The sequence below is a fragment of the Narcine bancroftii genome, chromosome 5 (assembly GCF_036971445.1).
Source record: "Narcine bancroftii isolate sNarBan1 chromosome 5, sNarBan1.hap1, whole genome shotgun sequence".
Classification (NCBI taxonomy): Eukaryota; Metazoa; Chordata; class Chondrichthyes; order Torpediniformes; family Narcinidae; genus Narcine; species Narcine bancroftii.
Window position 1 is genome coordinate 113808429 of NC_091473.1, and position 12679 is coordinate 113821107.

Consider the following 12679-nt stretch of genomic DNA (forward strand, 5'->3'; position numbering starts at 1 on the left):
CTTGTAAGAAGGAGAAGTGAAATTGAACTGTGAACCAAAGAACTTTTCTTAAATTTACACATATACAGGTGCGCTTAGAATTAGAAGGGGGTTAATTTGGATTAGTTAAGTCAATAGAGATAAGTTAGTTTGATTCTGTTTTCATGTTTAAAGAAAATTAAAAACAACTTTTGTTTAAGTAACTACTTGTCTTGGTGAATGTCTATTGCTGCTGGGTTTTGGGGTCCTTTGGGCTTGTAACAATATCTTCTTACTGTCAACATAGTGCTCGTTTCTATAGTGTCCACTGGCAGCTCATTCCAGGCACAGACTACTCCAAGTGAAAATGCTTAAATTAAATGGCAGTGCTACATAATTTGTTAGAAAATAAATCTATCTTGACAGCAAGAATCAGTCCAACTTCCTTTTAATGTAAAGTACATTTGTACTTCAACTTTATACTCTCTGGGTCATCACCATGAAAATACATATTTTATTATACATACACACACACACACACATACACACACACACATACACACACACACATACACACACACACATACACACACACACATACACACACACACATACATATACACATACATACATACACATACATACATACATACACACATATATATACATACATAATATATACATACATATATACATATATACACATACATATATACATACATACATATATACACATACATATATATATATACATACATATATATATACACATACACACACATATATATATACACACATATATATACATATATATACATACACATACATACACATATATACATACATACATATATATATACATACATAAACATACATACATACATACATATACATACATATACATATACATACATATATATATATTTTTTTTAGTTATTTGGCTTCAAGTAAAGCACTGATTTGCCTCCATGTCAAAGTTTGGTGTAATTTCCTTGAGATAACTGAACTATATGATAAACAAGAAATATGTTTACCTTCCAAGTTTCGTGTTCTATAGGCATCCTCTGGAAATATCCCACGCAGATAGGTAATGCATGATACTCCCACAGCCATCATTCTTTTTATAAATACAAGGGATTGTTCCTGTGTTGCTACATCATTGGGAAATATTGCATTCCACTAAAAGTATCAGAAAAAGATTGTGTGAATAAAGTGAACCATCTGAGAATCATACAGCATGAAGAAGTCCTTAAAAGCTTAATCTTCACTAGGAAATAAAAGAGGCATTCCATTTTCAGCTTTATATATACAGTAATCCAGAATGCATTCACTTATTGGACATGAAAGAAGAGCACTGAAAAATGATTTTTTGGGCGCTCCACTTTTTAAAATTCCTTTAACACTTTCAATTTTGGCCATTTTTAACCTTTCATAATATATACTCCAGACTGAGTCCCTGGGTAAACTACAGTACAAACACCAGTATGAACCAGCTGGTAGACGGGTATAAAACCAATTCCGGAAAATGGGGAAATGGAGGCTATGCGCTTGTTGGTAGTCCCTGAAAACAGAGACACAGAGTTCAAAAGGTTAAAACAATACAGTATGGTGATTGGTAGATGCCGGACAAGTCAATTTTCTGGTTGCTTGAGATTGCATGCTGCACAACTGGCAAACTAATCCTGAGGGGGAGCTGATTTTAAACTTTTGTATTTTTTACCCATTTATTTCTCGCGATTTTTTTGCTTGTTGCTTGAATTCTGGATAACGGGGTTTTTTTTTTATTGTAGTTGGAAATTCCAAAGGATTGGTTGTGGAAAATAAAATACCACTTCATCATTGCAATCTCAGATGGTTTGATTATATTTTGAAGATTCTCAGAGATGATCATGTTAAATGCATGGCTATAAAGCGGGCAGCAGCCTCCTTTGAAGAAGACCGCAGAGCCCACCTCACTGACAAAAGGCAAAGGAGGAAAAACCCAACACCCAACCCCAACCAACCAATTTTCCCTTGCAACCGCTGCAATCGTGTCTGCCTGTCCCGCATCGGACTGGTCAGCCACAAACGAGCCTGCAGCTGACGTGGACTTTTTACCCCCTCCATAAATCTTCGTCCGCGAAGCCAAGCCAAAGATAAAGCATAGTAATAATCATAAGTGTTTATGTCTTTATGAAACACAGACCCCAAACAAACAAGGTGACAGACCTTACATTTGGCTTCTGTTTCCTAATGGCTTGTGTATTCAAATGCAGTATTTCTTGGAATATCCTTTGTTATTCCAACTGGTTTCTCTCACCTTTCAATGTTCACATCTGTTTAGTTTCTGAACTCAATCCAACTATGAAATCACCCAACTATGAAATCATTCTCGATCCTATGTAATTCTGCACTTTCAGGTACTTAGTTGACCACGAACAAAGATTTTTGACAGAACCAGGTCAAAGTAAAACTTGGTGGGGGTATTTCTGTAAAGGTGATCAGAACTCCCTGACAAGGATAGGAATAGTCAAAATGGTAAAGTGTTTAATTGGGGAATTATGATGGGATGAGGCAGGAGCTGGGGAGAGTAAATTAGGAACAGATGTTCTCGGAGAAAATCACAGAAGTAACATGGAGAATGTTTAGGGACCTCTTGTGTGGGTGGATAGGTTTGTCCCATTGAGACAGGGAAGAAATGGTAAAATAAGGGAACCATTGTTGACAAAGGAGGTGAGACTGCTAGTTTTGAGGAAGAAAGATGCATATAGAAGGTTTAGGAAGCAAAAGACAGGAAGGGCTCATGAGAATTCTATGGTAGCCATGAAGGAAATAACTTAGGAGAACGCCTTGGCAAGTAGGATGAAGGAAAATCCCAAGTCATTCTATGAAAATGTTAAGAATTAATGACAAAAGTGAAGGTAGAGTCCCTTAAGGATAAAGGATGCACCAGTGTCTGGAGGCAGAGGAGGTAGGGGAGATTCTTAAATAAATACTTTGGTGTTCACTAGAGAGAGAGAGACCTTGGTCAATGTGAGGTCAGTATAGAACAAGCGAAAATGATGGAGCATGTTGAGGTTAAAAAAGAGAAAGTGCTGGATCTTCTTAAAAACATTCGGATTGATAAGTTTCTGGGATCGGATGAGATGAACCCCAAGTTATTTCAGGGTGCAAGGGAAGAGATTGCTGGGACATTGCAATGATCTTTGTGTCCTCCCTGGCCAGATGGGAGGTTCCGGAGGAATGAAGAATGGCAAACAAAGTCCTATTGTTTAAAAAAGTTAATAGGGGGAACTCTGTGAATTATAGACCAGTGGGTCTTATGTGAGTGATGAACAATCTACTAAGGCAAAGGATTTACGATTTATCAGGATTTTAGCTGGGTTGAAAAATCTTATGAGGCAAGGTTAGCAGAGCTGGGATTTTTCTCTTTGGAGCATAGAAGGATGAGAGCTGACTTAAATAGAGATCTACAAGACAAGATTAGTTTAGCGGTTAGCATGACACTGTTATTGCTCCAGCGATGGGGACCGGGGTTTGAGTCTGTGGGGAGTTTGTGCATTCTCCCCATGGGTTTTCTGTGCTGGCTCCAGTTTCTTCCCATCTTTCAAAATGTACTGGGGGTTATGGGTTAATTGGCTGTAGTTGGGCAGCATGGGCTTGTGGGGCAGAAGGACTTGTTATTGTGCTGTATGTCTAAATTTCAAAAACAAATGTAATTTGTAAAACATATCCATAATTTGTAGCCCAGATATTATTTAAAAAACTAATAACATAAAAGAGAAAAAAGGAAAAGAAAGAAGGAAAATAATAAAAAAGAAACAGAACAAAAAGAAAAAACTCAGTTCCCCTCCCTGACAACTTGCCAGATTCTATGTATGATAAGCATTAAAAAAAGGGAGGAAAAAAATATGAAAAAGACTCAAGTTAGGCAATTCAATTGCATTGAAATGAAATTATAAAATAAGAAAGTGGGTCATAAAAGACCCCCACAGCATCTGAAATCTTACATCTGAATTATTAATTGAATGACAAATCTTTTCCACATTCAAACAAGACAGTATATTACGCAGCCATTGATCAAGAGTAGGCTGGGCAGCATCCTTCCATTTAAGTATAATCACATGTCTCGCCAAGAGAGGCAAAAGAGATAGCACGACTCTGAACGGATACAAAGAAGAATCATTCCCTCCCATTGTGCCGAAAAGAGCCACCAAAGGATTTGGTATCAAATCTATATTAAATATTGTATACAAAGTGCAGAAAAACTCTCTCCAGTATTTTTCTAGACTAGGACAAGTCCAGAACATATGAATTAATGACGCTTCTCTGCTCTTACACCTGGATCGCATATAGATCCAACCGCTCTGCAGATGAATCCATTGACACCACCTTCCATCTAGCCTTCACCCACCTGGAAAATTAGGACACGTATGTTCGAATGTTGTTTATTGACTTCAGTTCGGCATTCAACACAATCATACCTCAGTACTTGATAGGGAAGTTGAGTCTGCTGGGTCTAAACACCTCCCTCCGTCAGGGAGACCTCAAGCAGACCGGATCAGAAACAGCACTTCCAAGACCATCACATTGAGAACGGGGTCCCCCAGGGCTGCGTGTTTAGTTCTCTGCTGTTCACTCTGCTGACTCATGAGTGTGCAGCAAATCACAGCTTGAACCACATCATCAAGTTCACTGTCGACACGACTGTGGTGGGCCTTATTAGTAAGAATGATAAGTCAGCGTACAGAGATGAGGTGCAGTCACTAACAGACTGGTTGTTGACTTCAAGATAACCCGGGGGGGGGGGGGCGGGGGGGTGTAATCGCTCTCCTCTGACCATTGATGGGTCTACCATTGAGATAGGCAAAGGTATCAAGTTCCTTGGTGTGCACTTGGTGGAGAATCTCACCTGTTCCCTTAACACCAACTCCATATCCAAGAAAACCCAACAGCTCCTCTACTTCCTGTGAAGGTTGAGGAAAATTCATCTCCCACCCTCCATCCTGACTACAGATATATTGAGAGCATTCAGAGCAATTGCATCACCACCTGGTTTGGAAGCTGTACCACCTCAGACCGCAAGACCCTACAGAAGATAGTGAAGTCAGCGGAAAAGATTACTGGAGGGGGTCGCTTCCTACCATGACAGACATCTACAACACACAATGCATGTGAAAAGCAATAAACATTGTGAAATACTTCACACACCCCTCATGTAAACTTTTCTCCCTTCTGCCATCTGGTAGGAGGTACTGTAGCACTCGGGCCCTTACGTCCAGATTGGGCAACATTTTTTTCCCTAAGCTTTCAGGGTCCTGAATTCCCACAACATATGTGGATCATGTATCATGGACTTTTATTGTATGTGTCTTAATATTTTAACTTGTATTTATGAAAATCTGCTCCGTGGTCCCAGAGAAATGCTACCTTGTCTTTACTGTGGAATGCATGGGTTGAACGACAAATAAAGGTGACTTGACTTGTCACAACAGGGACTCGTATCAAAGTAAATGTGAGACAATTTAACCTTAGACATATGCGTTCTATGACCCACCTTAAATTGTAATAAACAATGACAGGCACATAACAATTTAAGAATTGTGTCCCAATCCACATCTGATGTGGTCAAATTTAAATCCTGTTCCCATGCATTTTTAATTTTAATTAGTGAAGTCTGTTTTAAACAATTTCTTGTAAATAATAGATATTAAACCTTTACGCGAAGGTGTTAAATAAAAAGCTCATCTACAAAATTTGATTCAGACTCTTGGAAAAATCAGAAAAATGTGATTCAAGAAAATGCTGGATTTTCAAATATCGGAAAAAAAATGAGGTTTGGGCAAGTTAAATTTAGCAGAAAGCTGCTCAAATAATGCAAAGTATCCATCAATGAACAGATCCTTAAGACTCTGAATACCCTCTAAACGATTTCTGATTAATAGCATTATGCAAAGAAGGTTGGAAAAAGGCTTGTAAGAGAGAAATTATGAAATGTAAAATGTTTTCTAAGCTGTGCCAAAATTCTCACAAAATGTTTAACAATGGGATTGTCCATGAACTATGAAAGTGGAAGTGAAGAGTTGAGAAGCACAACATTGGAAAAATTTTAGGGGGAAATTAAGCTCTATTGATACCCACAATGGGCAGTCAGAATGATTGTGATTGTGAAAAAAAGACCAAAATGTAAGACGTCATATATTGACTGCCCAAAAATAAAATCTAAAGTTAGTCAGAGCCATACCACCATCTCTCTTAGATCTGTGTAGAAGAACTTTATTAAGGCAAGGATGCTTACCCTTCCTGATGCAAGACAATATAACCAAATCAAATAGTCAAAACGTTATATAGGAACAAAAATTAGAACAGATTAAAAAAGATATAAAAATTTAGGTAAGATATTCATTTTATTAGAATTTTGTTACAAGTCCAGAGGACCCCAAAACCTAGCAGAAATAAATATGCACCACGACAAAGGGTAACTTAAACAAAAGTTGCTTTTAATTATCTTTGAACATGAAAATAGAATCAAACTTTAACTCATCTCTATTGACTCACTTAACCTATGTAACCCCCTTCTAATTCTAAGCGCATGTGTGTGTAATGTGCGTGTAGGTTCAGCAAAGTTCTTTGGTCCACAGTCCAATCTCACTGGTTGCAGACAATTCTTATACTGTGCAAAGAAGTTAACATTAATAAAGTTTACCAGGCTTTGGTGCTTAACAGGTAAATGGTTACCACTCAGAAGGGTTCTTGTTGGTTTTCAGAGAGAAAGTTTTTCTTATTCCAGGACATCCACAACTGAAGGCTGGAGGTGTGGGCTGAGAAATGGCTGATGGAATTTAATACAGATAAGTGTGAGGTGTTACATTTTGGAAAGGCAAATCTAAATACGTCATATGCATTAAATGGTAGGCTATTCAGATGTGCAGAGCCACAAAGGGATTTAGGAGTTGTGGTAAATAGTACCCTCAAGGCTGATACTCAGGTAGATGGTGTGGTGAAGAAGGCATTTGGAATGTTGGCCTTCATAAATCAGAGTATTGAATTCAAGAGTAGGGAGGTTATGATGAAATTGTACAAGGCATTGGTGAGGCCAAATTTGGAGTATTGTGTACAGTTTTGGTCACCAAATTATAGGAAAGATATAAACAAAATAGAGAGAGTGCAGAGAAGGTTCACGAGAATATTGACAGGATTTCAAGGTTTGAGTTACAGGGAAAGGTTGTGCAGACTGGGGCTTTTTTCTCTGGAGCGTAGAAGATTGAGAGGGGACTTGATAGAGGTGTTTAAGATTTTAAAAGGGACAGAGTAAACGTGGATAGGCTTTTTCAATTAAGAGTGGGGGAGATTCAAACTGGAGGGCATGGTTTAAGATTGAAGGGGGAAAATTATAAGGGGAACATGAGGGGAAATTTCTTTACGCAAAGGGTGGTGAGGATGTGGAATGAGCTTCCGACAGATGTGGTCGAGGCGGGATCATTGGTTACATTTAAGGAAAGACTAGATAGTTACATGGATAGGAGAAGACTGGAGGGGTATGGACCGGGTGCTGGTCAGTGGGACTAGGAGGGTGGGGATTTGTTATGGCATGGACTAGTAGGGCCGAACTGGCCTGTTCTGTGCTGTAAGTAGTTATATGGTTATATATGGTTACATGATTCCTTTTTGATCAGCCACTCCAGTGTCTTGCTGACGAAACGCCCCCTTCAGGGTTCTCCAGATGATAACCTCTTTGTTTCAGGTCACCAGAGTTCTTTTCTGTTTCTCCTATTCCAAGGGAAACACCGGACAGCCAGTCTTCTCCTTTGATCAGGCCATCTTCCAAAGCTTGCTAGCTTGTCCCTCTGGAACCAATATCTGTGACTCTCCTCGCTTACTCCCACTAACTCTGAGAGCAAAGCCTCTTTTTTTCCTGCTCTCTACCTGCAAAGATCACATGACCTGGCAGACAGTAAATGCTCTTTTCCAGACAAAGCTGCTACTGCCTGTTATTACATTTGTTGTCTTTTGCAAATAACAAGTCCATCGTGAGTCTGAGCACTCTTGCAAAAGCTCCTGCAAAAATTCTGTGTTTTAAAGTGTTTGTGTGTGACCTGCTCTAACAAACCTTTCCCAATTTATCTCCCAAACATCTCTATATACTCTGTCACAATTTATATGGCCAACTAAAGTTGTAGACAAATCTGACCACTGAGTCAGGGAATGTTTCACTTGTTTGAATGAAGCAAGATAATTTTCCTTAAAAAGATGCTTATGATTCTTTGTAATTTTAATACCAAGATTGTTAAAAATCAATTTGCCAATCTTTAAAGGAAAATCATCATACATTGATGCAAGAAAATTCAATGGAAGTAATTCACTTTTATATAAATTCAATTTATATCCTGAAAATTGAATGAACTGTGAAAGTACTGACATCATATGGGGGAATGAGCCAAAAAAATCTGAAATGAAAAGTAGGAGATCATCTGCATAAAGAGAGACCTTATGCTACTCTGTATCCCTAAAATGTCCCTGCCCTCACAAAATGCAATTGTTAATAGTTGAATCACCAGATCAAATAATAAAGGACTTAAAAGGCATCCTTAACAAGTGCCACATTGCAGATTGTTGTAAATTAATAAGAATTGTGGCAGATGGACGTGAATACAATAATTTAACCCACGTAATGAAACCAGAACTAAAATTAAAATGTTCAAGTGTTATAAATAGATGTGCCCATTCTATTTGAACAAAAGCTTTTTCTGCATCTAATGAAAGAATACACTCAGGATTTAGAATTTAGAATCTCAACCCGAGGCCCAGACTCATCTTTCTCCATAATTAACTTGAAACTAATGGCATTAAGATCACTGGACCCAAAAGTTTCCCTGTAGCGGCCTGCTACCTGGGAGGCAGACTGACACACAAAATGATGGTCGAATGCAGCGAATGCACAAAGCCCACGCAGGCTTTTTCCTTGGCTAACTGCCCGTTTGGAGGGAACATTAGCCAATCAGTGACCAGAATGCTGCTAACGTCACGTCCACCGACGACAGCAGGTAAAATGCGCCAAGCTGCGGGAAACTGGGCCTATATAAGCAGGGCGATAAATCAGTCTTGAATCTAATCACATTGAATATGTGTAGTTCTTCCATTTTCTGCTGTAGCAACTCACTACATTGGTGACCCCCCAACCGGTCAAAACAGCATTTGGACCCGAAGTTTCCTTGAAACTGCCGACATTCTGGACAGCACAACCACTGGTGTGGTTCGAACAGGCCAAAGCCTAGTTCCAGCTCCAACAGATCTCCTCAATCAGGACAGAGCAGCACAAGTTGTCGATTTCCTGCGGCAGCCTCCAGAACAATGCAAATATGAGGCCTTCAAAGAGCTTTTAACCCAAACATTCAGGCTCTCATGGCACGAACATGCTGCCCGACTGTTGCACATGGATGGCTTGGAGTACAGGGCCCCATCTGTCCTTATGAGTGACATACTGGTTTTGGCTGAGGGGCACAAACCTTGTTTGCTTTTTGAGCAGGTTTTTCTGGAATAGCCACCTGAGGATATCCAACTGCTGCAAAGTTGTTGTTGGTGCACCATTCAGGCAAGTTTTCAATCTCCATCCTGTATGCTGACTCATCCCCCTTCCTTATACAACTCAGTATCATGGTACCATCGGCAAATTTGTTGATGGTATTATTGCATCGAGCCACACAGTTGTAAGTACAATGTGAATTGGGCAGGGGTCTAAGAACATGGCCCTGTGGTGCTCCAGTACAGATGGAGATTGTAGTGGAGAAGTTCTTGCCAATCTTCATTGATTGTGGTCGGGAAGTGAGGAAATCCATGATTCAATTAAACAGTGGGGTGTTAACTCCCAGGTCTTGGAGTTTGCTAGATAAAGAGCATCAGGATGTATGTGGTCCAGGTGTTCCAGGGTTTTGTGTCGAGCCAGAGAGATGGCATTTGCTGTTGACCTATTACTACGATAGATGAAATGGAATGAATCCATGTCACCACTCAGACAGGAGCTGATATGCTTCATCACCAGCCTTTCAAAACACTTCATCACTGTTGGTGTAAGTACGACTGGTCGATAGTCATTAAGGCAGGTCATTAGTCTGGTCGATAGTCATTAAGGCCATTGCCTGTCAAAGTTCACTTCCTTACTCTACTCCAATGCACTCATGAATGTATGGCTAAACTACCGTCATAGACCAAATCTCATCAACAACAAAATGAATATAGGAAGGAGCTATCGTTTCTTGGTGGCATGGTGTCAGGACATTTACCTTTTCTGGAATTAAACAAGAAAATCTGGAGATGCTGGGCTCAAGTTCAATACACAAATGTACTGAAGAAACTTAGCATGTGATGCAGAAACCACATCAATGTTGCACCTAAGAAAGTGCAATAAAGTCTACTTTTTCTCATGCTTGATGAAATTTGACATTTTCAAAGGTCCAAACTACTTTTACAGATGCAGTTCCACTGCATCATAGCTTGGTACGGAATCTGTTCTGCCCAAGACTGCAAGAAACCACAGAACTTAAATGCAACTCAGGCCATAAAAGAGACCCAACTTACCTCCATTGACATCATCTATGCTTCCCACTGTTTCAGGAAAGCTGCGAGTACATTAAAGGACCCATCCACTCCATTCATATTTTCTTCTCCGCCTTCTGTCGGGCAGAGATATTTGTGCTTGTAAACACCAACCTCCAGATTCAAGGGCAGTTTCTTACCTGCTGACTCTTAAATGGATTTCCTACAGTCAAAAGAGGATGCCCTGAACAGATTTTAAAAGTACTTTTATCTGTACCATGCACTGTTTGATTTATTGTAACTCCACTCCCCACAGTGCTCTTTATTTATTTATTATTGCACTACCCATTGCATAAATTAACTACCCTGGATAGCATGCAAAATGGTATATATTCATTTATTTACCTTCACCTTTTGTTGGATTTAACTTAGGCAAAATATATTTTTTTTAAAAACTTTAAGGTATATAAAAAATATCTGTAATCATATAATAATTTAAAACTCATTAGTTCATACAAAATTCCATATCTTTTGAACACAGAGAAACAACTTTTTTTCAACCAACAGATGATGCATCATAGAAACAGGTGCCACATCAATAAGACAAGCAGATTGGCATATTTGACAGAGATACCAGAGAGCGTACCATTAACCCTGTAGAATGAAAGCATTAAAGCTCAGTGGCAACCCCAAGACAAATCAAAATCAGGAAAACAATTGTGCCAAATCAAAGAACTAAGGAACATATTTTTTCTTTCCCCCTCCCCTCCCCCAGATTTTAGAGGGATGTTATTTATATACATTGTTTATGAAATACTAGATGCTTTTCAAGAATTGTAGCATAGGACCAATTAGTCTACATATTTAAAGGAAGCTTTTGTAGAAAGTTTTGACTGAATGGGAATAAAGACAAGAAATGTTGCTTGTTTCTCTCAAGTTCTCTTTAATAAAATTTGTTCATTTAATTACCAATTATCCTTCATTATCTTAAAGTATTTTGATCATATTTATGATCAAAAATAAATGGCAACCACAGAACAGCATTGTTAATGCACATTATTTGCTGCAATTTACTTTCAACATATAAAGTCTTGTAATAGATTATAAGGAAACTTCATTGCAAAATCTATTCTTGCAATGAATGAAAATATTACCCCAGATACTTGTTTTTCAGAGACTCGAATTTGTTGTGTTGTTGCCATGGAAACAGGAAGGCTTTTCTGGTGATTCTATGAATTATAAGCCTATACCAAAAAGATAGACAAGAGGCTCAAAGTCAGAATTCAAAAAATAAACAAGGAACATTAATTATCCTTAAGTCTGATTGGTAAATGCAACATGAACAGATCACATGTTTATATTACTTATATACTTCAACCCTTTACTATTTATATTACAAAACTGTCAAAACTTAGAAACTATTACAGAGATTCATGAAATTGAGCGAACTTATGCACATTGTTCAAGTTATGTGGCATCTGTGGAGAAAGAGGTTTTCCAATATTCTTGGGTTTTAATTTAGATTTCCAGCAATGTTTTTCCTTTCATTCCAATGATGTTCAGCTTAATATGTAATTTCCCCACGTATCATTAATTATATTAGTTATCCTCCATATCATAAAATATCTTATTCTTAAATGCTGCTAAAATCTCTCCTTCAATAACTCATTCTGCACATGCAATGTATAACTTCATAACAACACTGTTTTAAGTATTTAGGATAAAATATTATGAAATACACAAAGTGCTTGTATAAAGTATTTGAAATTAAATAGTGAGAAATGATTATTAGTATAACATCAAATTCTTGGCATCAACCTCATTGGCATTTCTCTTTGACCCTTGTATCTCACTGACCTCTCACCCTTCTACTTCTCTTATCTGTTTAAGTTTTAGTTTATCCGTACTTCTTTCCTTCGGACTACATAAAAATATAAACCATATTTACATTATTGAGGGAAAAAGAAAACAAGGCATTTACTTAAATGTAAAAAAAAACACAGAAATGCTGGAGGAACTCAAGGGTCATGCAACATCCTATGCTGTGAGATCTGTTGAGTTTCTCCAGCATTTAGAACCACAGAACATTGCAATACAGAAATAGGCCCCTTCTGTGTCAAACCATTTTTTTTGCCTCGTCCCACTAACCTACACCCAGCCAATAGCCCTCCATTTCTCTCCCATCCATGTACCTGTCCAAATTCTTCTT

The 12679-nt window shown here is 38.3% G+C and overlaps 1 protein-coding gene across 5 annotated transcripts in view; it reads right to left on the minus strand.

Moving 5' to 3' along the window:
• Positions 1-12679, minus strand: part of LOC138763886 (HORMA domain-containing protein 1-like) — a 74614-nt gene that overhangs the window by 40237 nt on the left and 21698 nt on the right. For all 5 annotated transcript variants that reach the window (XM_069938818.1, XM_069938815.1, XM_069938816.1 and 2 more), the window contains exons 2-3: positions 11625-11714; positions 993-1137 (exon numbers count right to left, since the gene is read on the minus strand). In XM_069938818.1, coding sequence (XP_069794919.1) covers positions 993-1137; positions 11625-11672 — 193 coding nt within the window. In that variant the 5' untranslated portion in view covers positions 11673-11714. The remainder of the gene's footprint in view (positions 1-992; positions 1138-11624; positions 11715-12679) is intronic.